At 35.8% G+C, this 27,077-nt stretch overlaps 1 protein-coding gene across 3 annotated transcripts in view; it reads left to right on the top strand.

The window, feature by feature from the left end:
* ABCB7 (ATP binding cassette subfamily B member 7) overlaps positions 1-27,077 on the top strand; it is a gene marked incomplete at its 5' end in the record, with an annotated part of 145,840 nt that overhangs the window by 56,692 nt on the left and 62,071 nt on the right. For all 3 annotated transcript variants that reach the window (XM_082864924.1, XM_082864923.1, XM_082864925.1), the window contains 2 exons: positions 263-349; positions 9,257-9,376. In XM_082864924.1, coding sequence (XP_082721050.1) covers positions 263-349; positions 9,257-9,376 — 207 coding nt within the window. The remainder of the gene's footprint in view (positions 1-262; positions 350-9,256; positions 9,377-27,077) is intronic.

The raw sequence follows: 27,077 nt of genomic DNA, 5'->3' as shown, positions 1-27,077 counted from the left end.
AGTATATTACAAGTTAAATCTTTTAAATATTAATTTCAAAAACTATTTAGAGAAAGTAACTTCTGTATGAGTAATTTGTTGTATCTCAATATTCTTTGTATAAATGTATCTGTAAGTTTATTATGAAGGTGTTTTACTTAGCTATGCTAGGCTCAAAGGTACGCCTCTGAATTTGTTGGGGGGGGACATTCATTAGATCAGATTTTTAAAGATCTGAAATTCTTGAATAGCTAATGGATGGCTTGGTATCATCTTCAACTAGGTTCTTCAGGTATGGCCACTGATAGAAAAGAGGACATGTTGGCATGGTCACGCAGGAGGAGGACTCCACACAGACCCGAAAGAAGGGGTAAGAGACAATAACAAGTACCTGGAAATTCTTATAGCTGATTGGAAGATAGATATATTAAAGATTGTTATATTACAGAATATTTTGATTGACTCATGTAACTGCAGGTTTTCTAATACAAAACCATATGAATTGACCATGGTTATATAGATGAGATTTTCTCAAGCTTAAGACAAAAAATATCATGATTGACTAAAAAAGAAGAAAAGTTAGTTACCAACCTAAATATTTTAGTTCTTTATTTTAAATAGCGTTGGTTGTGGTTATTTGTTATATAATCTAGCATTATATATAGATAAATTACATTTAGCTCTTACAAGTAATGTGTATGTGTTAAGGTTAATGTTTTCCCTTCTATACTCTTGGTTTAAAAAGATTCTAGAATGTCCCCTAGCTTCATGGTAAATCCTCCATTTACCTGATCCATTTATTTAATTATCCATATTCTTTATCATTATCATTATACAGACAAGCTAAACAGTAGGGCCACTGAAATCAAAAGATTTAATTGCACTACACTTTTTCTAAGTGAGTGAAACTGTCATTGGAATACTGTTATACAATTCTCCATCTGGTCCTCTTTCTCTAAGCTTGCCTTTATTATCTTCCTCTAACTTCACGCAACCAGTATATGCATGGTATCTCTAAGTAGAAATGATATTTTCAGGTTTATTGGCAAGTGAACAAATTTTATGTAAAAGTGCTCTCTAAATTGTAGAGAGATAAATAAATTTTATTTTATTGGTGCGAGGTGATTGGTAAGAAAACCTTTCCAGTGCTTTTCTCCCTGTTTCTTTAATCCCCCATGTAGCTTCTTTCACAGAACTCAAAACACATGACATTCATGTTTCTATCCCATTTTTACATATTAACATTTGTCCTGGTTGTCTTTAGAAACAACAAAGTATTATAAAATAGAATTTTAAAAAATTAATACAAATACTGAAATTTGTTTATCCATATATTATGGATATATGGATATGGCATGATATATCGTTAGCATGATATTTGTCAGCTTTCAGGATTGTCACGAAGGCCTCTTAAGGATAGTTTATAAGTAATGCTCTAAACAGACCAAAAATATGTTGACTAATACAGGAAAAGCAGTCTTAGACTCAAGCAATATAAACTTCAAGTTAGATTCTTTATTCTCCAGTAAAATAAAAACAAAGCAAAAATCATTGTAAATCTTTATATTTGATCTCTTCTTTATCGTTTGTTCCCTGCCATCTTTGTGTTACTTTAGCCTCATTAGCTAAAAAGAATCATAGGATAATAGAGCATGAAGGCTACACCAGAAAAGAGGCAATATGGAGTTGAAGTTAAAAGCCTGAGCTCTGGGGCCAGACTGCCTAGATTTGAATCTTGGCTCCATCATTTCCTACTGGAATGACCATGAGCAAGATACTTAATCTCTGTATGTATCAGTTTCTTCATCTTTAAAATGGGGCTGATAATCATAGCAAAGGGGATTTGAATGAGTTAACTCCTCACACCATGCAAAGCTCTTGAATAGTGCCTGTCACACAGTAGGCAGTAAATATTAGCTGCTGTTACTGTAATGTGAGATTGTTAAGTCCTATACTCTGCTGTTGTCCATTCATTTTAAAAGTATGTATTATTGAATACCTGCGTTGTGCATAACTCTATGTTAAGTAAATGGAGATACAGTAATGAGCAAGACACAGTCCCTGCTGTTGAGAAACTTAACAGTTTAGATGGCAGAATATCTAAACTACCATGTAGAAGTTTTATCACTCTGACAAGTTATAGATTTTACCTTATAACCAACTGAAACTTTTACCACTTCACTTTCTATGCATTTCTACTTGTATGTTCTTAAGCATTAATAATGCTACTCAGAAGGTATTTAAATCATTTGTTTATCCAATGTGGCTATAGTAAAGGGGTTGTGAAAAAAGAGTGGCAGTTTCAATATTTGGAAGCTCCTGTTGTTAAAATAGATGAATTAAAGTCTTACTTGTTTTATAATAGAATCTTCAGATTTTTAAAAGATTTTGGAACTTTGCTCCTGCATTTAAACTTTATTATGTGCCTCTTTGGGAGAAGCATCTGTTAGTAAATTTAGGTAATCCTGTGCTCATAATAAAAACACGAATAATGCAGAGTTTAATATAAGGACTGCTTCCTGGACTTTGCTTGACATGTTCTTTTTTTAATGTTAGAAACATATCCTTATTGATTAGATATTGCCAGAAGCTAGTAGTATTGAAAGAGAGATTAGCATTTACTAGAGCAATCAGAGGCTTTGATATAAATATTGATATAATCAAAGAAGTGAAACAGCAACTTAGAGTATTAAAAAATGGAGGATTGGAGAGAAAATGGAATAATAAGCCTCCAGGTTTGTTAAAATGAGTGGACACACAGACCAGTGGACAAGAATACCTGTATGACATGGAGAGGCCATTTTTCAGCTCTGATTACATCCATCATCAAGCAGCCTTATGATCTTTATTCGATTTCTCAAATTGACTTCCCTTTGAGATAGAGAATTCACTGAGTGGCCAATGCAAATATCAGTCAACTTGGTAGTTTTTTAAATTATAAATTATTAAATTGACTGTTGGGTTCAAATCCATCTCATATATAGAATAAGCCATTTTTTTCCTAGGGCCTTTTCACTGCCAGATAAGCTCTTCATTGCAGTTTCAGACCAACAGAGCTTAGAAAACAAACTTCGAGGTATAGAGAAAGCAACAATAATTGCAAAGCTTTTCCTGACAATTAATATATCTTTCCTCTCCCACCCATAAACTCATATGCTTATATCCCCAATAATGTGGGAAAAGATTTTCACTTACTTTCTAGATTTTTCCATTAGATATCTACTCAGATTTCTTATCTTTTGACCTAGCTTTTATCAAGCCACTGTTATCCCTAACAGTATTGAAGTAGTGGTTAAAATTATTCCTTTAATTGCAGTTAGTTATCTTTAGCTTGGATTGAAGAGACAGTTCTTTGGATGGCTTGCGTATCCTTGAAATTGTGGGCATTTCCAAAGTCTCTGCTAAATTAGTTCTTTAGAGAGAAAACATTCAGCCTATAGCCCACATTTATACAAAACAAATAGCATCCAAAATTTTTTGGTATATTTATTTTCTTCCTCTCCATAAGTTTTGCCCCCAAGTAGTTTCCTTCTAAACCAATCCCTTGATTCTGTGAGTTAGAACATTTCTTGCTAGTGAAATTTAGAATGTCTCTAAAACCAGAATTCTTATATAAATTCACCTTGCAAGAAAAGGTGATTCTGCTACCTTTATCAAAAATCTTTTTTTTTCTTACTCTTTCATTTTCCTATCGAAGCCCAGTGGGCTCCACTCCCTTGAAATGAGTGGACTTTTGGTAGAAAAAATTGTTCTTGCTTCAGTGCTAAACAGACTTTTCTGGTGAGAAATATGAAATCACTGACTTGAGAAGCAAAATGCATTCAGTTTATCAATATACAGTTATCTGTAATATCTGAGAATTCTACCAGGTGAGCTGTTCCAGGTGTGTTTTAATTTTTTACTTGTCCTTTTTGTGCCCTGTCCACATGGTTATTAGCTATAGGTATTCACTTAGAGTACTTATGACTATGAGCAACTGCATCTTTCCCTCAGGTCATGCTGTTAAATTGAGCAGTGCTGCATATAAGCAGTACAGTTTGTGGCTTTCCAGTTATACACTATTGGGTCAGGTACTTCCAGTGTTACTTTCATGTTTGTTTTTGGCCTACTGTGCTGTTTCAGCTCCCTGTGTACAAGTAGATATTCCTTTCATTATTTTTTCTTACCTGCCCAGCCTCATAAAGCTTATTAAGCTATATATTAATACCAAATAAATAAATATTTAAAAATCCGTGAAAAGTTGTGATGGCTTAATAAATCGAGCATTTAGGTGTTCCTCCTGGAACTTGTCCTCATGTGCTTAAGAATAGTTAATTCATTAATTGAATAAATATTTATTGAGGATTGTTTCTAGTATCAAGCAAGTTTCTTCTCTGGTACCTGCTGTTTTCTTTTTGTCCAGCTTGTTTTCACTTACTTTCATCTCTTCTTTGATAGCTCTCTGATGTCTCCAAACCTTTTCTTCCAAACTCATTTCTAGGCGGAAAAAATTCAGTACAATTTTGTTATCATTCAAAGATCTTAGTGAGCCAATTTGAATTCCTTCTTTTGTTACTCTTGTGTTTTTATTCTGAATCTAATTGCTTTCCTTTATTATGGCTAGCTAATTCCAGTATATAGTTGAGACCTTTCTAAAAACTTTTATTCCTCATACTAACGTAGTAGTAGTTTTACAGTGTAATGGGGCTTAAAATATCAGTTTCATGTTTTGAACTTGAGGCTATCTAGCTACAGCAGGAAGGCCACATTGTATATGATAGCAGAGGAGGAAAGTAGATTGACTCCTACTTTTACAGGCTTTTTAATATTTCTATAGTGTTCATTTTAGCGAACTTTTGTTATCATGATGTAGTAATCACAGTTATGTTTTAAAAACAACTTCTAAATTCTGTGTACTGTGAAAATTATAAAAGTTAAAGAATTTCATATTTTCTGTTTATGTGTAAGCAAGGCTTAAAGAAAAACTACTATGATATCAACTGTTGATTACTTCAGGGATTTTGACCCTTGAGAAAGAACTTTCTTTTCTTAAATCATTGGGTTTTTTCCCCCTATACTATAATATAATTACTCCTTAGATAGTGTGTTTTCAAATAATTCAATTTCTTGTCATCCTCCTTGATCATTTCCTACATTTCTCACCTTTTCTTTAAGAATGTGATCTTAAAATGGTGTATATGCTATTTGTATTGCTCAGCCTGAAATGGAAAGATGAGTTGATGTGAAGATGATATCTGATTCAGCCTTAAGCTGCAACTGGTCTCTTTTCAGCTTTAGATAAGTCTTTTGTCTTTCAGGATTACCATTGGGTGTCCAGTATGAATTAACTGTGATGATTTTGAAAGGGGGTATATTATCTTTCAGGATCTGTATTGAGGCCTTCAATTTTATTTTACTCTTGTGCAGCAGGAATGAATAAGTTGGTTTAAAATACTTTAAAAATGTGCCTCAGCCTCTGAAATGCCTCTTGATTTGGCCTGCTCTTTAAAAAAGACGTTATTTTTCAAACTTTGTCGTTTATCCAAACTATAACTGAAAGACATGTACTTTACAGCCTAATGGACTCATAATGCATGATTACACAACTTTAGAACCCATTTTTTTAAATGAGGTGGTGACATTTTATGCGCTATTAAGCCAACTAGAATAATTTTTTTGCTCTTAGCCATAACTTCTCTGTGTCCTTATTGAAGAAATTTTGGGGTGTGTTGTAGAAGGTTTTTGACAAGAGAGATCGTTTCTAAAGATATGTGGAAACAGGGCCTTTTTGCTATTATTCCCTCAAGAAAAATAAGACAGACGAAACTTGTGAAATGGGGAAGTAGTTGAAATGTCGCAGTTTGTGTTATAACACATCAAATTATATTTGTTTAGTATTAGTTCAATTGGAAAAGTGAATATTAAAATTACAGCTTTATTCCCTTTTTAAAAATACCCTACCAGTTATGAGAGCTCATATGTGTGAGTGTATGTGTGTATAAAATAAAGCATTAGGAGCTATACTTTCAGCATTTCATGTTTTTGCAATCCAGTGTATTTAAAGCAGCTCAAGAAGGTAGTCCTGTTTTCAGTACAATATGAACAGTTTTATTTCTGTTACTGTTTACTCAATAAACTGAATAAAAGAGACTAGAAAATAGTTTGCTGAGTCTTGGATGAAATAACTATAATATAAAGCTACCCTGTATAATATAATGTGTTGTCCTGGATTTCTTATATGTTGACAGTTTCCCCCCATTCTTTGCTGTGCAAATCTACTTGAAATTGTCTAACTTTCCCCCCAAAATGAATTAAATTTTCTTCTTATTATATGTGAACTACAGAAAACAAGAAAGCAAAAAGAATATAAAAAATCATCAATGATTCCATCTATTCACAGCTACTGATGTTAACACTTTGGGGGTATTGCTTTCCAGATCCATTTGTACACATGTGTAAACTCATACACACATAACATTTTTTTCCACAAAAAATGTTTTGTACTCTGCTTTTTTCACTTAATGTGTTTCTGTGTTACTGCATATATTTCTGAATGGCTATATTTTGCTGTATGCATTCACTGTAACTTGTTTACATGATTCTCCACTGTTGATCATTTAGCCTAAACCCAATTTTTCCCCTATTAAAACAGCATGGGAATGAACATCCTTATGGCTAAATTTTTCATCCCTTTATTCAATAAATATTCATTATTCGTTGAGTACCTTTACTGCGTGTCAGCCATTGTGTTTAGTATTGGGTTACAACAGTGAGCACAAAACACAAAGTTACTACTCATGTGCAGTTTAAATTCTAGCAGGAGAGCAGTTGTTAATCAGATAATCACATTGTTGAATATGTAGTTTATAACTGAAATGGATTCTCTGAAAGAAAAGGAATACTGTTCTGTGAGAGAATATAGCCAAGGATCCTGACTGGGGTTAGGGAAGACCTCATTGAGGAGGTGCTGCTTGAGCTGGCAGTTAACTAATTGGAAGAAGTTGAGGGCAGGTTGGTGTTTCAGAGAGAGAGATTATTCCAGACAAAGTGAAAGGTATTGTGCAAAGGCCTTGTGGCAGGAGGGATTATAGTCTATTTGAGGAGCTGAAAGAAAGGTAGTGTGGCATGAACACTGAAAGCAGTAGCATAAGACATGACTAGAGAGGAAGCTAGAGGCCAGGGCAAGCAGAGCCTCATAAGCCATGGTATGGACTTTGATCTTTATCCTAGGAGTGATAGGATGCCATTGAAGGGTTTTTCTGTTTGTTTGTTTACTTCAATTTATATTTTTTATTAATTAAAATTTTATTAATTTTTTTAAAAGGTAACACATTCACATGGTTCAAAATTCAAAAGGAACAAAAGGATACAGAATTAAAAAAAAAATCTTCCCCCTACCCTGTTCCCCGTCCCAGAGGCAAACATTATTACCAATTTCTTTGGTATCTTTCCAGAGATGATCTTTGAATATAAAAACAAATATTTAGGAGTGCCCATCTCTTAACAATTTCACCAAAACAAAGTATTATCTTTGCTAATCTGATCGGATAAAAAATATATCAGAGTTGTTTTAATTTGCACTTTTTATTTGTATGAGTAAAGTTGAGCATCTTTTTATATTTAAGGCCGTGTGTGTGTGTGTGTGTGTGTGTGTGTGTATATATTTAGCAATGCTGTATTTTTACTTTTTTTTGAATTTTTGAATTTTATTTAATTTATTTTTTATACAACAGGTTCTTATTAGTTATCTATTTTATGCATATTATATGCATTGAAGGATTTTAAACTGAGTAATATCTGATTGCAGGCTGAACTAATCGGACCAGGAGCAGAGCGGATGCAAGGAGATCAGTTAGGAGATTGTTGCAGTGATTTATGTGAGAAAGATGATAGCTTGGATTATGTTTGTGGTGGAAACAGAAAGAAGTAGACAAATTCAAGAGATTTTTAGGAAGTAAAATTGATTCAACTTGGAGAATATTAATATATTTTTTTAAAGCATTAAGTTCCCAGAAGTGGAATTCTCAATGCAAAGGGCAGAATTATTTTAAAAGCTTATGGCAGATATCAAATTGCTTTCCAGAAAGATTATTTCAGTGCACTCTCCCATTAGCAGTGTATTAGAGTACCTATTTCCATATACCTTCACCAACAATGAGCATTAACTTTCTTCTTATTTTTTAATAACTTTTACAGAAATTGATTAGATACTTCAATTTTTAAAATACATTTATTTATTAATTTATTTTTGGCTGCACTGGGTCTTCGTTGCTGCACGCGGGCCTTTCTCTAGTTGCAGTGAGCGGGGGCTACTCTTCGTTGTGATGCGTGGGCTTATTGCTGTGGCTTCTCTTGTTGCAGAGCATGGGCTCTAGGCACATGGCTTCAGCAGTTGTGGCTTGCGGGCTCTAGAGTGCAGGCTCAGTAGTTGTGGCACACGGGCTTAGTTGCTCTGTGGCATATGGGATCTTCCCGGACCAGGGCTCGAACCCGTGTCTCCTGCATAGGCAGGCGGACTCTCAACCACTGCACCACCAGGGAAGCCCAGATACTTCAATTTTTAAAATGGGGATTATTTCACCAACTAAAATAATATAGTAGTTTGGGAATGTGTGTACATATTTTGGCTTTGGAAAGTGTAGGTTTCATTCTTAATATCTGTTTCTAAAAGCTGAAACTAAAACAAAAAGATTTAATGGGAATGTTGCCTCGGGAACTTGGGAAAAAGAAAAATGTACAGTAGATTTAAGTCAGATTAAGTATGACTGGAAAGTTATGTTTTTGTTGAAATTTTTAATAACCCAGCTTCTGTTCTATATAGTCAATGCCAAGACTCATACTTTCCTAAACACTGTATTGTAACTGTGCTCTGTCATGAGGATGGACGTAGGGTTCCAAAATATCTTATATAAACATACTGATAAAGAGGCCAACGTATGTAAAGATTTTGACCACAAAGATGGAAATATGGAAATATTTCTTAAATTTTATGTAATATTTTGATAGCTTAATAGATAAGAAATAAATGTATAGATAACTTCAAATAAATGTATGGATAACTTTTTGACAATATGAGGATGGCTATAGCTGAAAGTAAGAAATTTAGAGAAATAAGTAGCTTTTAAAAAACTATTGAAATAGTTTGAGTTTAAAAGATATTGACCTTAGATTCAGAATAAAAGTTATGTTTGTAATGTTTTCGTATTTTCCTCAAATATTTACATAATTCTACACTATTGAACTATATTTATTTTTGAAATGACATGTTACTCACTGCTTTTGTTCTCTCTTTCAACAGTTAAAAGATGTTGATACTCAGAAAATCATAAAAGCAATGCTCTCTTATGTGTGGCCCAGAGACAGGCCAGATCTACGAGCTAGGGTTGCCATTTCCTTGGGATTTTTGGGTGGAGCAAAGGTAAGAATAAGAGAAATTATGTATTGTTTGTTGCTATAACTAGGAAATACTATGACATTTTCTAGTAAAGAAACTTAGGCTGATATAAGTCACTTTGGGGAGTATTGTCAACATTTAGGGCCCTCGTTTATGTAACTCTTCTATTCAGTCACCAGAAATTATATGATAATGCCTGATTTATCTATGTATCAGACTTATAACAGCCTCAACCTAATGGAATTCTTCCTGAAACCAGTGTAAGATACAGGATCGTGGGTTGTAACAAAGCATAAGGAACTTGTAAAAGAAGCTCCTCAGAGTCCTGCTGGCTTTTATTTAATACATATTTCTGGTAAGCTTAGTTTTCAGTTCCTAGTAAATTGAAAAGAGGATGAAGACATTTTAGGTACATTAATAGTCATAAGTGGTAAACAGCAGTGTGACATGAAGGGAAAAATAAAACAGAAAAACTTAAAAAAACCCAAAAGCCAAAAAGCTGGGCATTTTGGTACATTCAGTATAGGGACCCTCTACATCTTAGCAGCCTCCTCAGTTTATCACTATACTGTAACACATTTTAATAAGGCAAAGTTATGATAATGATTCTGGGCTTTCAAGAAGAACTCCTTTCAATTTATTCAGATGTTAAAGTCAGTGAATTCTATTATCTTTAGGTACAATATATAGTCATAGTACATATTATAGTCTCAAGTCAGGCTTCCTGGGCTCTGCCTCTTACTAACCTTGTAACCTTGGGTAAATTGCTTACTGTCCATTCCTTGGTTTCCCAGTTTGTAAAAAAAGGTAAAATAGGTTGTCATAAGAATTAAATAAATTAACATATAAAAGACTTAGAACAGTACCTGGCACATAATAAAACATTATATGCGTGTTAAAATAAAAATAGATTTGGATTTCCATCAGAAATATGGTACAAAAAAATGTCTGCTCAAAAGTATAAATGAGATTTGGCTATAATTTGGTTATCATTCTATGTATAAGGGTTAATACATTGTTTTAGAACCCAGTTCTTATCACTTATTTCTTCTCTGTGTCCTGTGTGTTCCCTTTTATTTACTCATTCTTTACCCTATCCTAAAAATATTTACTGAGAACTTGTCATACAAGTATGGTTCTTGGCCCTGCAGGGTATTCAAATATGAGTAAAGCACATTTTTTTCTCAAATTATAAGGATAAGACAAGTTTTACTTATTGTCATAATACAACATAGGTCATAAATGATTGAAAATAAGTACCATTCAAGTATTGGAGGGCTTCAAAGGAAAGAACCACCAATATGGGGAGTCAGGAAAGGTTTCACAGAGGAGGTGATGTCTGAGATAGGCCTGGATTGATGAGTAGGATTGTTACAGGTATAGGAATAACATGGACAAGATGAGAGAGATCATATAGTGTGAGTGGAGAAGTGAGTAGTCCAGTTTTGCTCTAATGAAGAGATAATGTTTCAGAGGAATTAGAAGTAATCTTGGAAAGATAAATAGAATTCCTACTGTGAAATACCTTAACTGTAAAACTGTAAAATTTATTTAATCATGTTGGAAGTAGGAACCTCTATTTTGAGTAGAAGAGTAATAAGGTTAGAGCTGTACTTTAGGGAATTAATTTGACTGTTGTATAAGATGAATTAGGGTGGTAAGAGACCTAAAGTAGGGATACCATTCATTCATTTTCATTTCATGCATTCATTCAGCAAACACTTACCAGCCAGTTAGGAGGCTAATGTAATAGCCTAGATGAGAAGTAATAGTAGTTTGTACTGGAGCAGATGATAGAGATGGTAATATGGAGAGAAGAGATGCCAGGGATATTGTGAATTAAGGGAGGTAGAATCAACAAGACTTAGCAATGGATGAGATATTAAAAGTAAAAAACAGAATAGGATTCAAAGATGATGCCAAGGATGAGAGAATGATAATGCCTTTAACAGAAGTAGGTAGTAAGTCAGGAAGTCTTGTTTGGGAAGATGAAAATTTTGGTTTCGGGCATGTTAAGTTTGAGGTGCCAGTGGAACATCAAGTGGCTCATAATACAAAATGCAAGACAAGCTCAGGAAGGAGCCCAGGGCTAGAGATATTGAGGTGATAGTTGAAACAATGCAAATTAATGAGTTCATCAAAGAAAAGAACAGAAATAGACAACAACTGCAGACGTCACTTGTGATAAATGTGTTCCTGTAGGGAAGTAAATAATAGTGGAAAAAGGGAAGGCATGATTAGAGAGTAAAACCAAAATAATTCAGTCAGACTCCATCTATTTTCTTGTCTCCTTTCTCATCTATGGGCTCTGGTGAGTACTCTCCCAGTGAACTTCCCTGGGAGAGAATTTAAATGAAGATTCTGAGCAACAAACCAAGAATCCATACTTTATTCTCTTTGTCAAGCCGAAAAGAGAGAACTGTATTACAAATCTAATTTTGTTAGCTAATGTTGAAAAATTTTAACTCATTCATTTTTAGAACAGTATTGGTTGCTGAATTGTCTTTTACCTACAAATTACTGAAGGATAAGGATTCTTCTGAGCTCCTGTGCAAGGCAGTATTAGCAAATTGCTCTTTATTCCTTCATGTGATTGTAAGTACCTTGCTGACAAGTTAAAGGCAGATTGTTTTCTGGACTTTCTTTTGAATTGAAGAGAGCAGATTAGAAGATGACCAAGCTAGTCAAAGGGAGGAGTCCTAAGTACTGACATTTGTGTTTGATTTTGTTTTTAGAGTGAATTTCAGTCCTTCAAAATGTAAATTTTTGTTGGTTGGTGACAGGTCGATATCAGGTATAAAATGTAGACCAAGTTAACATCCATAAGGACTGAAGTATTTTCAGAAGGCTAATATTTGATTCTTCCGTCAACAAACACTGAGCACCCATAGAATGGAAAGTGCTGTACTAATCTCATATAAACTGATTACAAGTAAACCGAAATTAATATAGAGAAATAAGTTTTCCAAATGTATTTTTGATTTCTTTTGGATCAGGAAAAGGAGGAAATTACCAGGTGTTATGATGCATGCTGGTACTTTCAGAGCATATATATTAAAAGTTTTCTTTCACTAGGTAGGAACTACACCACAGAGCAACTTCAGGAATGTAGAGCATAGTAGTAGCATTTAACCATTCCTAACATCATTTGTTCAGCTTCTATACTGTCCTCAGTTTAAAAATAATCACTCTGCCAAATCTTTAAAACCTAGTCATTATTTATTTATTTATTTAACACCTTTATTGGAGTATAATTGCTTTACAGTGTTGTGTTAGTTACTGCTGTATGACAAAGTGCATCAGCTATATGTATACATATATCCCCATATCCCCTCCCTCTTGTGTCTCCTTCCCACCCTCCCTATCCCACCCCTCTAGATGGATACAAAGCACCTAGCTGATCTTGCTATGCTATGTGGCTGCTTCCTACTAACTAGCTGTTTTACATTTGGTAGTGTATATATGTCCATGCCACTCTTGCACTTCGACCCAGTTTACCCTTCCCCCTCCCCATGTCCTCAAGTCCATTCTCTACGTCTGCGTCTTCATTCCTGTCCTACCCCTAGGTTCTTCACAACGTTTTTTTTTCTTTAGATTCCATATATATGTGTTAGCATATGGTATTTGTTTTTCTCTTTCTGACTTACTTCACTCTTATGACAGTCTCTAGGTCCATTCACCTAAATACAAATAACTCAATTTCGTTTCTTTTTATGGCTGAGTAATATTCCATTGTATATATGTGCCACTTCTTCTTTATCCATTCATCTGTCGATGGACACTTAGGTTGGTTCCATGTCCTGACTATTGTAAATAGAGGTGCAATGAACATTGTGGTGCAGGACTCTTTTTGAATTATGGTTTTCTCAGGGTATATGCCCAGTAGTGGGATTGCTGGGTCGTATGGTAGTTCTATTGTCAGTTTCTTAAGGAACCTCCATACTGTTCTCCAATGGGGCTGTATCAATTTACATTCCCACCAACAGTGCAGAAGGGTTCCCTTTTCTCCACACCCTCTCCAGCATTAATTGTTTGTAGATTTTTTGATGATGGCCGTTCTGACTGGTATGAGGTGATACCTCATTGTAGTTTTGATTTGCATTTCTCTAATGATTAACAATGTTGAACATCCTTTCATGTGTTTGTTGGCCATTTGTATATCTTCTTTGGAGAAATGTCAGTTTAGATCTTCTGCCCATTTTTGGATTGGGTTGTTTGTGTTTTTGATATTGAGCTGCATGAGCTGCTTGTATATTTTGGAGATTAATCCTCTGTCAGTTGCTTTGTTTGCAAATTTATTCTGCCTTTCCGGGGGTTCTCTTTTCCTCTTGCTTATGGTTTCCATTGCTGTGCAAAAGCTTTTAGATTTGATTAGGTTTATTTTTGTTTTTATTTCCCTTTCTCTAGGAGGTGGGTCAGAAAGGATCTTGCTGTGATTTATGTCATAGAGTGTTCTACCTGTGTTTTTCTCTAAGAGTTTGATGGTGTCTGGCCTTACATTTAGGTCGTTAATCCATTTTGAGTTTATTTTTGTGTATGGTGTTAGGGAGTGTTCTATTTTCATTCCTTTACATGTAGCTGTGCAATTTTCCCAGCACCACTTATCAAAGAGGCTGTCTTTTCTCCATTGTATATTCTTGTCTCCTTTCTCAAAGATAAAGGGACCATATGTGCATGGGTTTATCTTTGGCCTTTCTATCCTGTTCCATTGATCTGTATTTCTGTTTTTGTTCCAGTACCATACTGCCTTGATTACTGTAGCTTTATAGTATAGTCTGAAGACAGGGAGCCTGATTCCTCCAGCTCCGTTTATCTTTCTCAAGATTGCTTTGGCTATTCAGGGTCTTTTGTGTTTCTATACAAATTGTGAATTTTTTTGTTCTAGGTCTTTAAAACCTGCCATTGGTAGTTTGATAGGTATTGCTTTGAATCTGTAGATTGCTTTGTGTAGTATATTCATTTCCACAGTGTTGCTTCTTCCAATCAAGAACATGGTCTCTCCATCTATTTGTATCATCTTTAATTTCTTTCTCAGTGTCTTATAGTTTTCTGCATACAGGTCTTTTGTCTCCTTGGGTAGGTTTATTCCTAGGTATTTTATTCTTTTTGTTGCACTGGTAAATGGGAGTGTTTCCTTAATTTCTCTTTCAGATTTTTCATCATTAGTGTATAGGAATACAAGAGATTTCTGTGCATTAACTTTGTATCCTGCTACTTTACCAAATTCATTGATTAGCTCTAGTAGTTTTCTGGTAGCATCTTTAGCATTCTCTATGTACAGTATCATGTCATCTACAAACAGTGACAGTTTTACTACTTTTTTTCCGATTTGGCTTCCTTTTATTTCTTTTTCTTGTCTGATTGCTGTGGCTAAGGCTTCCAAAACTATGTTGAATAATAGTGGTGAGAATGGGCAACTTTGTTTCGTTCCTGATCTTAGTGGAAATGGTTTCAGTTTTTCACTGTTGAGAACAATGCTAGCTGTGGGTTTGTCATATATGGCCCTTATTATGTTGAGATAAGTTCCCTCTATGCCTACTTTCTGGCATGTTTTTATCATAAACAGATGTTGAATTTTATCAAAAGCTTTTTCTGCATCTATTGAGATTATCATATGGTTTTTATCCTTCAGTTTGTTAATATGGTTTATCACATTGACTAATTTGCATATATTGAAGAATCCTTGCATTCCTGGGATCAACCTCACTTGATCATGGTGTATGATCCTTTTAATGTGCTGTTGGATTCTGTTTCCTAGTATTTTGTTGAGGATTTTTGCATCTATGTTCGTCAGTGATATTGACCTGTAGTTTTCTTTTTCTTGTGACATCTTTGCTGCTTTGGGTATCGGGGTGATGGTGGGCTCATAGAATGAGTTTGGGAGTGTTCCTCCCTCTGCTATATTTTGGAAGGATTTGGGAAGAATAGATGTTAGCTCTTCTCTAAATGTTTGATAGAATTCACCTGTGAAGCCATCTGGTCCTGGGCTTTCTTTGTTGGAAGATTTTTAATCACAGTTTCGATTTCAGTGCTTGTAATTGGTCTGTTCATATTTTCTCTTTCTTCCTGGTTCAGTCTCGGAAGGTTGTGCTTTTCTAAGAATTTGTCCATTTCTTCCAGGTTGTCCATTTTATTGGTGTAGAGTTGCTTGTAGTAATCTCTCATGATCCTTTGTATTTCTGCAGTGTCAGTTGTTACTTCTCCTTTTTCATTTCTAATTCAAGTGATTTGAGTCTTCTCCCTTTTTTTCTTGATGAGTCTGGCTAATGGTTTATCAGTTTTGCTTATCTTCTCAAAGAACCAGCTTTTAGTTTTATTGATCTTTGCTATCATTTTCTTCATTTCTTTTTCATTTATTTCTGATCTAATCTTAATGATTTCTTTCCTTCTGCTGACTTTGGGGTTATTTTGTTCTTCTTTCTCTGATTGCTTTAGGTGTAAGGTTAGGTTTATTTGAGGTGTTTCTTATTTCTTGAGGTAGGATTGTGTTGCTATAAACTTCCCTCTTAGAGCTGCTTTTGCTGCATCCCATAGGTTTTGCGTCATCATGTTTTCATTATCATTTGTTTCTAGGTATTTTTTGATTTCCTGTTTGATTTCTTCAGTGATCTCTTGGTTATTTAGTAGTGTATTGTTTAGCCTCCATGTGTTTGTATTTTTTACAGACTTTTTCCTGTAATTGATATCTAGTTCCATATTGTTGTGGTCAGAAAGATGCTCAATACAATTTCAGTTTTCTTAAATTTACCAAGACTTGATATGTGACGCAAGATATGATCTATCCTGGACAATGTTCCATGAGCACTTAAGAAGAAAGTATATTCCGCTGTTTTTGGATGGAATGTCCTGTAAATATCAGTTAAGTCCATCTTGTTTAATGTATCATTTAAAGCTTGTGTTTCCTTATTGATTTTCATTTTGGATGGTCTGTCCATTGGTGAAAGTGGGGTGTTAAAGTCCCCTACTATGATTGTGTTACTGTCGATTTCCCCTTTTATGGCTGTTAACATTTGCCTTATGTATTGAGGTGCTCTTATGTTGGGTGCATAGACATTTACAATTGTTATATCTTCTTCCTGGCTCAATCCCTTGATCGTTATGTAATGTCCTTCTTTGTCTCTTGTAATAATCTTTATTTTAAAGTCCTATATTGTCTGATATGAGAATTGCTACTCCAGCTTTCTTTTGATTTTCATTTGCATGGAATATCTTTTTTCATCCCCTCCCTTTCAGTCTGTATGTGTCCGTAGGTCTGAAGTGGGTCTCTTGTACGCAGCATGTATACAGGAATTGTTTTTGTATCCATTCAACCAGTGTATATCTTTTGGTTGGAGCATTTAATCCATTTACTTCTAAGGTTGTTATCAATATGTATGTTTCTATTACCATTTTCTTAATTGTTCTGAGTTTGTTATTGTAGGTCTTTTCCTTCTGTTGTGTTTCCTGCCTAGAGAAGTTCTCTTAGCGTTTGTTGTAAAGCTGGTTTGGTGGTGCTAAATTCTCTTAGCTTTTGCTTGTCTGTAAAGGTTTTAATTTCTCCGTCGAATCTGAATGAGATCCTTGCTGGGTAGAGTAATCTGGTTGTAGGTTTTTCCCTTTCATCACTTAAAATGTGTCCTGCCACTCCCTTCTTGCTTACAGAGTTTCTGATGAAAAGTCAGCTGTTAACCTTATTGGAGGTTCCCTTGTGTTTGTTGCTTTTCCCTTGGTGCTTTTAATATTTTTTTCTTGTATTTAATTTTTGATAGTTGGATTAATATATGTGTCTTAGCATGTTTCTCCTTGATTTTTTCCTGTATGAGACTCTCTGTACTTCCTGGACTTCATTGACTATTTCCTTTCCCGTATTAGGGATGTTTTCAACTATAATCTCTTCAAATATTTTCTCAGTCCCTTTTTTTCTCTTCTTCTGGTACTCCTATAATTCGAATGTTGGTGCGTTTGATCTTGTTCCAGAGGTCTCTGAGAGTGTCTTCAATTCTTTTCATTCTTTTTTCTTTATTCTGCTCTGCAGTAGTTATTTCCACTATTTTATCTTCCAGGTCACTTATCCATTCTTCTGCCTCAGTTTTTCTGCTATTGATTCCTTCTAGAGAATTTTTTATTTCATTTATTGTGATGTTCATCATTGTTTGTTTGCTCTTTAGTTCTTCTAGGACCTTGTTAAACGTTTCTTGTAGTTTCTGCCTTGTATTTTCAGGATTTTGGATCATCTTTACTATCATTGCTCTGAAATCTTTTTCATGTAGACTGTCTATTTCCTCTTCTTTTGTTTGGTCTGGTGGATTTTTACCTTGCTCCTTCATCTGCTGTGTGTTTGTTAGTCTTCTCATTTTGCTTAACTTACTGTGTTTGGGGTCTCCTTTTCGCAGGCTGTAGATTTTTAGTTCCCGTTGTTTTTGGTGTCTGCCCCCAGCGGGTAAGTTTGGTTCAGTGGGTTGTGTAGGCTTCCTTCTGGAGGGGACTGGTGCCTGTGTTCTGGTTGATGCAGCTGGATATTGTCTTCCTTGTGGGCAGGACTGCATCTGGTCGTGTGGTTTGGGGTGTCTGTGAATTTACTATGATTTTACACAGCCTCTCTCCTGATGGGTGGGTTTGTGTTCCTGTCTTGGTAGTTGTTTTGCATAATGTGTCCAGCACTGGTCCTTGCTGGTCTTTTAGTGGAGCTGGGTGTTAGCATTGAGATGGAGATCTCTGGGAGATCTTTCACCATTTGATAATTCGTGCAGCCGGGAAGTCTCTCATGGATCAGTGTCCTGAAGTCGGCTCTCCCACCTCAGAGGGTCAGGCGTGACACCCGGCTGGAGCACCAAGACCCTGTCAGCCACACGGCTGAGAAGAAAAGGGAAAGGAAGGAAGAGAGGGAGGGAGGCAGGGAGCGAGGGAGGAAGGAAGGAGGGAAATAATAGAGTTATTAAAATTTTAAAAAATTATTAAAAATAAAAAAGTGCTATAAAAACAGAAAGAAAGAAGAGAGAAACCAAACCAAAAAACAAATCCACCAATGTTAACAAGTGCTAAAAACTATAGAAAAAAAAAATGGACAGACAGAACCCTAGGACAGATTGTAAAAGCAAAGCTATTCAGACAAAATCACATAAAGAAGCATACACATACACACTCACAAAAAGAGAAAAAGGAAAAATACATATATACGTTTAACAAAAAAGGGAAGAGAGCAAGCAAATCAATAAACAAATCTACCAATAATAATAAGCTCTAAATACTAAACTAAAATAAACATAAAACCAGAAACAGATGCAGAAAGCAAACCCCAAGTCTACAGTTACTCTGAAGTCCACCGCCTTAATTTTGGGAAGATTCGTTGTCTATTCAGGTGTTCCACAGATGCAGGGTACATCAAGTTGATTGTGGAGATTTAATCTGCTGCTTCTGAGGCTTCTCGGAGAAATTTCCATTTCTCTTCTTTGTTAGCACAGCTCCTGGGGCTACACTTTGGAATTGGCCCTACTTCTGTATGTAGGTCACCTGAGGGCATCTGTTTCCCGCCCAGACAGGACGGGGTTAAAGTAGCAGCATATTTGGGGGCTGTGGCTCACTCATGATGGCGGGAGGGAGTGGTATGCAATGAGGGGTGAGTCTGCGGCAGCAGAGGCCAGTGTGATGTTGCACCAGCCTGAGGCGCGCTGTGCATTCTCCCGGGGAAGTTGTTCCTGGATCACGGGACCCTGGCAGTGGTGGGCTGCAGAAGCTCCCGGGACGGGCAGTGTGGATAGTGACCTGTGCTGGCACACAGGCTTCTTGGTGGCTGCAGCAGCAGCCTTAGCGTTTCATGCCCGCCTCTGGTGTCCGCGCTGATATCCGCGGCTCGCACCCATCTCTGGAGCTCGTTTAGGCATTGCTCTGAATACCCCCTCCTCACGCACCCTGAAACAATTGTCTCTTGCCTCTTAGGCAGGTCCAGACTTTTTCCCGGACTCCCTACTGGCTAGCTGTGGCATACTACCCCCGTTCAGGCTGTGTTCACGCAGCCAACCCAAGTCCTCTCCCTGGGATCTGACCTTGAACGCTGAAGCCTTAGCTCCCAGCCCCTGCCCACCCCGGCAGCTGAGCAGACAGTCCTCTCAGGCTGGTGAGTGCTGGTCAGCACCCATCCTCTGTGCGGGAGTCTCTCTGCTTTGCCCCCTGCACCCCTGTTGCTGCACTCTCCTTTGTGGCTCTGAAGCTTCCACCCCGCCACCCCCGTCTCTGCTAGTGAAGGGGCTTCCTAGTGTGTGGAAACCTTTCCTCCTGCACAGCTCCCTCCCAGACGTGCAGGTCCTGTCCCTATTCTTTTGTCTCTATTTTTTCTCTTTTCTTTTGCCCTACCCAGGTACCTGGGGGAGTTTCTTGCCTTTTGGGAAGTTTGAGGTCTTCTGCCAGCATTCAGTAGGTGTTTTGTAGGAGTTGTTCCACATGTAGATGTATTTTTGATGTATCTGTTGGGAGGAAGGTGATCACGTCTTACTCCTTAGCCATCATGAATTGCGAGTCCCTTATTTATTTTTGAGTAGTACTGCAGGTGTGATTTATCATTTGTGTGCATTAGGTGCATTGTTAGTCCTTTCATTCCTTGTCTTCCCATTTTTTTCCTCAACCTGATTACATGCTTTGGCATATAAGCACTTTGGACCAATCTATGCCCCTTTATACTCAGATCTTCCCTACCTCCTCCACATACTTCTTGGAATTTTAGGGCAGGGTTCAGGAACCTTTTCAGCTCTAATTGAATACCACCCAGCCATCTGAGCAGTGTGTGGTGGTTTCATAACAAGGCCTAAGGCATCCATGAAGGATAAGGAAGACAGAAAGAGAGAAATGTTTAGTGAGTAGAAGGAAAAGGGAGGCTTTCATGGTTAACATATGGGACCACAGCATACCATCTGCTTGCTTATTTGCTTTTTAATGCTCTTTTGATTCTGAGATTCTTAATGCTGTCATTGCCTCCAACAAAGATTTTTAAGATAAACTGTATTATATAGAGATGTTTTGCAGCCCAGAGGAGGCCAAGAGGATGGATTGGTATTTCTTCTATCCAAGTTACAGCAATTCTCTTTTAGTACTGTAGAATTCTGTGTGAGGTATAGTTTAGTGATTCTATTGCCACAAGAGACACAGAGATAGAGACAGAGAGAATACTCTTTGCCTTCATTCCTTAAATCCCTACGAATTTTATGCAGTACCTTTTCTTATCATCCACATACATCATAGGAGTATCACATCATCATTAATCTCTTCTAAGGATTTTAAAAATTTCAGTCTTTTTATTAGTATGTTACACTTAATATGTAATATAAGGATTTAAGGAAAATATAAAACACATTTATTGAAATCATCTGATTTTATAAATGTCTTAATATTGTAAAAAAGTTTACTCATATTCTCTAACCACTACCATCTTGGAAACCACTTAGTTGACAGAGAAATTGGGGTCACAAAAAATTAAATATCAAGTACAAAAAGATATTCTCACTAATCTGTTAGAAATGAAAATAAGCTATTTTAAAATTATAAAATAATTTCAGGGGAGAGTGTGATTTATAAAAATATTATCAATACCTCATTTCTTCAAGAATGCATCTATTATATAGAGTAATGGATAATATATGTGTCAGTCCATCTGGGCTGCTATAACAAAATGCCATAAACTGGGTGGTTCATAGATTGCCGTCTTTTTTTGTAACCTCATATGATGTAAAGGGCAAGAAGGGTCTCTGGGCACTCTTCTAAGGGCACTAATCTCATTCATGAGGGTTCTGCCCTCATGACCTACTCACCTCCTAAAGGCCCTGCGTCCAAATACCATCATCCTGGGGGTTAGAATTCAACATATGAATTTGGTAGGGGGAAACAAACATTCAGACCATAGTAATATGTACTAAATAAACACTAGTTGACTGACTATTAGGTATAAGGTACTGTGCTTAGGCAGCTGGGAATACAAAAATGAATAAAATGTGGGCCTTGCCCTCCTGGAGTTGCTGTGTACTGAAGGAGAAGAATATACAAATAATGATAAAATATATACAACATAAACACCCAAATGAAGCTATAGGGGAGTTCCAAGAATTAGGCATTTAGGGAAGGCTTCATGGAGGAGCTAGAGTTTTCCAGTAACTACAGTCTTCAAAAGATTAATGCACTTTTTGCTTAACTTTGATACTTTAAAATTTCTGAAAAACATTTTTAAAAGTAAAACAGTGCTAACAATGCTACCTGAAGCCTTTACTTAAGTTGAGAAGTGTGATTTATACCCTGGAGTATTTCTTTAATTAAAAGACTTTATATTTTAGAGAATTTTTAGGCTTACAGAAAAATTGAGCTATAAGTATAGAGAGTTCCCTCCTCCCAAAAGCCCCCTCACTAAATTTCTTCTATTACTAACATCTTGCATTAGTGTAGTACATTTGTTACAATTGATGAACCAATTATAAAAAAAATACATTATTCTTATTAACTAAGTTCATAGTGTACATTAGGATTCCATTCTTTGTGTTTTAGTTATATGGTTTTGGGGAAATGCATAATGTGAGATACCACCACTAAAGTATCATACAGAATAGTTTTACTGCCCTGAAAATCTGAGGCATTCCACCTATTTATCTCTCTCGATCCTCTTGCATCCCTGATAACCACTGATCATTTTGCTGTCTCTAGTTTTACCTTCTCCAGAATGTCATACAGTTGGAATCATATAGTATGTAGCCCTTTCAGACTGGTTTCTTTTACTTAGGAATATGCATTTCTGGGTCATTTATGTCTTTCTTTTTATTTAATAGTTCATTTCTTTTTATTGCTGAAAAATATTTCACTATATGGAGGTACCATAGTGTGTTTATCCACTCTCTCTTTGAAAGATATCTTGGTTGCTTCTAAATTTTGGCAGTTATAAACAAAGCTGCAATAAACATTTGTGTACAGGATTTTGTGTGACATAAGTTTTCAGTTCATTTGGATAGTTACCAAGGATTGCAATTGCTAGATTGTATAGTAAGATTATGTTTAATTTTGTGAGAAACTGCCATACTGTCTTCCAAAGTGGCTGTACCATTCTGCATTCCCACTAGCAATGAAGTTTCTGTTCTTCCATATCCTTGTCAACCATTTTAATAGGTGCATAATGGTATCTCATTTTTCTTCTGATTTGAAATTGCCTAGTGACACATGGCATTTTGCATCTTTTCATATGCTTATTGGCATCTGTATATCCTTCTTGGTGAAATGTCTGTCAGGTCTTTTGCTGATTTTTTATTTGGATTGTTGAATTTTAAGAGTTCTCTGCATATTTTGAATACCAGTTCTTTATCAGATAGATGTTTTACAGATATTTTTACTCGATCTGTGGCTTGTATTTTCCTTCTCTTTACAGTGTCTTTCACAGAACAGAAGTTATAAATTTTAATGAAGTCCAACTTATCAGTGTTCATGGATTGTGCCTTTAATGTTGTTATCTCATGTCACTGGCAAACCAAAGGTCACCTAGATTTTCCTTTATGTTATCTTCTAGAAGTTTTATAGTTTTTTGCTTTACATTTAGGTCTGTAATCAATTTGGAGTTAATTTTTGCAGAAGGTGTAAGTAAGGTCACTGTCTAGATTCTTTCTTCTTTTCTTTTCTTCCCTTCCTTCCTCCCTCCCTCCCTCTCCTCTCTCTCTCTTTCTTTCTTTCTCTCTCTCTCTCTCTCTCTCTCTCTCACATTCAGTTATTTCAGCACCATTTTTTGAAAAGACTATCCTTTCCCCACTGGGCTGCCTTTGCTCCTTTGTCAAAGATCAGTTAACTATATTTGTGTGTATTTGTCTATTTCTGGACTCTCTGTTCTATTCCATGGATCTATTTGTCCATTCTTTTCCCAATACCACAGTGTTTTGATTAACTTTATGGTAAGTCTTGATGTCAAATAGTATCAGCCCGTCAACATTGTTTTTGTCTTCAATATTGTGCTGGATATTCTGGATCTTTTGTTTTTCTATATAAAATTTAGAATCACTTTGCCCCTATCTACCAAATTACTAGCTGGGATTTTGATTGGGACTGAATTGAATATATACATCAAGTTTGACATCTTGACAATATTAAGTCATCCTATCCATGAACATGGACTATCTCTCTGTTCATTTAGTTCTTTGATTTCTTTTATCAAAGTTCTATAGTTTTCCTCATGTAGACCTTGTACATGTTTTGTTATATGTATATATAATTTTTGGTACTAATTTCAATGGTGTTATATGTTTAATTTCAAATTGCATATTGTTCATTGGAGGTATATGGGAAAGTGATTGACTTTTGTATATTAGCGATGTACCTTGCAACCATGTAACATGCAGCCTTGCTAGAGTTGCTTATTAGTTTCAGGAGGTTTTTTATTATTGATTCTTTTGGATTTTCTACATGGATAATCATATCATCTGCAAAGATGGTTTTATTTCTTCCTTCCCAACATGTATACCTTTTATTTCCTTTTCTTGTCTTATTGCATTAGCTAAGGACTTCCAGTACCATGTTGAACAGGAGCAGTAAGATAGGGCGTCCTTGCCTTGTTCCCAGTCTTAGGGGTAAAAGCATCTAATTTCTCATCATTAAGTATGTTGTTAGCTATAGGTTTTCTTGTAGATGTTTTAATCAAGTTGAGGGAGTTCCCCTCTATTCCTAGTTTGCTTACAGTTTTTTTTTTATATAATGAATAGATGTTGGAATTTTCAGGTGCTTTTTTTGCATCTATTGATAAAATATCCTATTTTTTCTTTAGCCTGTTGATGTGATCAATTACATTAATTGGTTTTTCAATGTTGGACCAGCCATGCATACCTGGAATAAATTCCACTTTGTCATATTGTATAATTATTTTTATACATTATTAGATTTGATTTGCTAATATTTTGGTGAGAATTTTTGGTCTGTTCATGAGAGATAGTGGTCTATAGTTTTCCTTTCTTGTGGTGTCTTTATCTGGCTTTGGTACTAAGGTAATGCTGGGCTCATAGAATGAGTTAGGAAATGTTCCCTCTATCTCTGTTTTCTGTAAGAGATGGTCTTTACCAATTGTATAAGTACTTTATCCAGTTTTCTATTCTCCTTGTTTTGCCTTGCTAATCAGATCTCCCTTTAGTGCTCTTGTTCTTTCTTTCTCTCCTTCTGATCTTTTAGGGACCAGAGAGGTAATTAAACAAAGAAACAAAATTCCCTTTTACCTCTTCACATGTATTAGACCCTTCTGAGCAGCACTAGTTACAGAGCCCTTAATTATCAGAGGCTGCTGTAAAAGAGATTAATTATTGAGAAATTTAGGTATTAAAAGTTCTGAAAGAATTGGGTTCCTCAGATGAGATAGATAATACTTTTATGACCAGGAAGGGAAAAGTCATTTTAAAATCCGGAATTTGAGACCCTCAGCACACTGACCATGTTTTGGCATCATATAGATACAGCATACTTTTGACTGTTCTTTATGGTGATTTTACTTTTTCCTTAACTCTGTTCTTCAATCAGTGTCCTAAATTGTACATTTGCCTGTTAAAATTAAATGAATTCAATTTCCTAATGATATACCAGTTTCTGTGAAAATTAAAGAGTTTAGCAGATTATTTATATATGTGATTTAAACTTTTTCATCTGTGAAAGAAAAAGGTTTTGTGAGAATAAGTCCCTTTATTTCTTTTGTACTTAAATTAATGGGTACAATGCAGTTATAGATGAAACATACCATTTGTCACATGGTTATAATCTAGTAAAAATAACCAGTTTCTCAATTCAGAAAGGAAAGGGGGTATGAAACTTCATATTGAGTCACTTTTTATTGAAATACACTATCATCAAACTTTATTTTTAGACATTTCCAGCCACTAGGGGAGGTAGATGGGATGAGACCTGTGATACGGGCTTTATTTTTAATATACATGCAATAAAATGTACTTTTTTGATATACAGTTCTATAATTTTTAACACATGTGTATATTTGTAAAATTACTGTCACAGTCAGGATGACACAGAAAAGTGCTATTGCCCCAGAAATCTCCTTTGCGTAACCCATTTGTAGATATACCCTCTCCAAGCCCCTAACTGCTAGGTATCATTCATTTGTCCTCTATCACTGTAGCTTTGTCATTTTGAGAATACCATATAAATGGAGTCATATCATATATAAACTTTTGAGCTGGCTTCTCTAATTCAACATAATGCCTTTGTCATTCATCCAAGTCATTGACTCTGTCAGTTATTCTTTTTTATTAATGAGCAGTATTCCATAGTATGGATGTACTAGAGTTTGTTTATCCATTTACCCACGTATGGACATGTGGTTTCTTTCCACCCTTTGACAGTTATAACTAGAGTTGCTATAAACACACGAGTACAGGTTTTTGTGTGAATCTGAGTTTTCATTTCTCTAGGATAAATACCTAGGAGTGGAATTGCTGGGTCACGGTAAGTGTATTTTTAACTCTATAAGAAACTGCCAAATTATTTTCCAAAGTGGCTGTTTTTGTCTGCCACCACCAATATATGAGAGTTTCAGTTACTTCATTTCTTTTACTACACTTGGTATCATCAGGCATATAGTGGTATCTTGTGGTTTTAATATACTTTGCATGTGCTTTGTTGCCATCCATACATCCACTTTGGTGAAGTTTCTGTTCAAGTGTTTTGTCCATTTTTTATTTGGGCTGTTGTTTCTACTGTTGAGTTTAGTGAGTTATTTATATATTCTGTACGAGACCTTTCTCAGATATATAATTTGCAAATATTTTCTCCCAGTCTGTAGCTTGTTTTTCTTTATCTCATTTTTTTTGGGGGTGGAGGCGCTGCGTCAGGTCTTAGTTGCAGCACACAGGCTCTTTGTTGCAGCACGTGGGCTTCTTTCTAGTTGTGGTACATGGGCTCCAGAACACGTGGGCTCTGTAGTTTGTGGCACGCAGGCTCAATAGTTGTGGCGTGTGGGCTTAGTTGCTCCGCGACATGTGGGATAGTAGTTCCCTGACCAGGGATCAAACCCACTTCCCCTGAATTGGAAGGCAAATTCTTAACCACTGGACCACCAGGGAAGTCCTTGTAGCTTGTTTTTTAATTCCCTTAATAGTGTCTTATATAGAATAAAAGTTTTAAATTTTGATATGTTTCAGTTCATTTTTTTTCTTTATGGATTATGCTTTATTATGTCTAAGAACTATTTGCCTAACTCAAGGTCATCAAGATTTTCTCCTATGTTTTCTTCTAAAAGTTATTTTTTTTACCTTTTACATTTAGATCCATGCTCCATTTTGTATTAATTCTTGTATCCAGTTTAAATGAAGGTTCATTGTTTTGTCCAGTTGTTCCTACATGAAGGCTCTCCTCTCCTCATTGAATTTTCTTTGTTTCCTATTGCTGCTGTAACAACTTATAAATTTAATAGCTTAGACAACACAAATTTATTATCTTATATTTCTGAAGGTCAGACGTCCAAAATTAGGTTTCACTGGATCAAAATAAAGGCATTTAGCAGGACTGTGCTGCCTCCAGAGGCTCTTGGGAGAGGATCAATTTCCTTGCCTTTTCCAGCTTTTTCTAGAAGTCACCTGCATTTTTGGCTCAAGGCCCCTTCCTCCATCTTAAAGCCAGCAGCATCTTCAATCTTCTTGATTTTGACTTTTGGCTTCTGTAGTCATATCTTTTTTCTTTACTTTGACCCTCCTACTTCCCTCTTATAAGGACTCTTTTGATTATATTCAGCCCACCCAGATAATCCAGG

The sequence above is a fragment of the Leucopleurus acutus genome, assembly GCF_964270905.1.
Source record: "Leucopleurus acutus genome assembly, chromosome: X".
In the NCBI taxonomy this organism is placed as follows: domain Eukaryota; kingdom Metazoa; phylum Chordata; class Mammalia; order Artiodactyla; family Delphinidae; genus Leucopleurus; species Leucopleurus acutus.
This window is presented reverse-complemented; position numbering and strand designations above follow the sequence as displayed.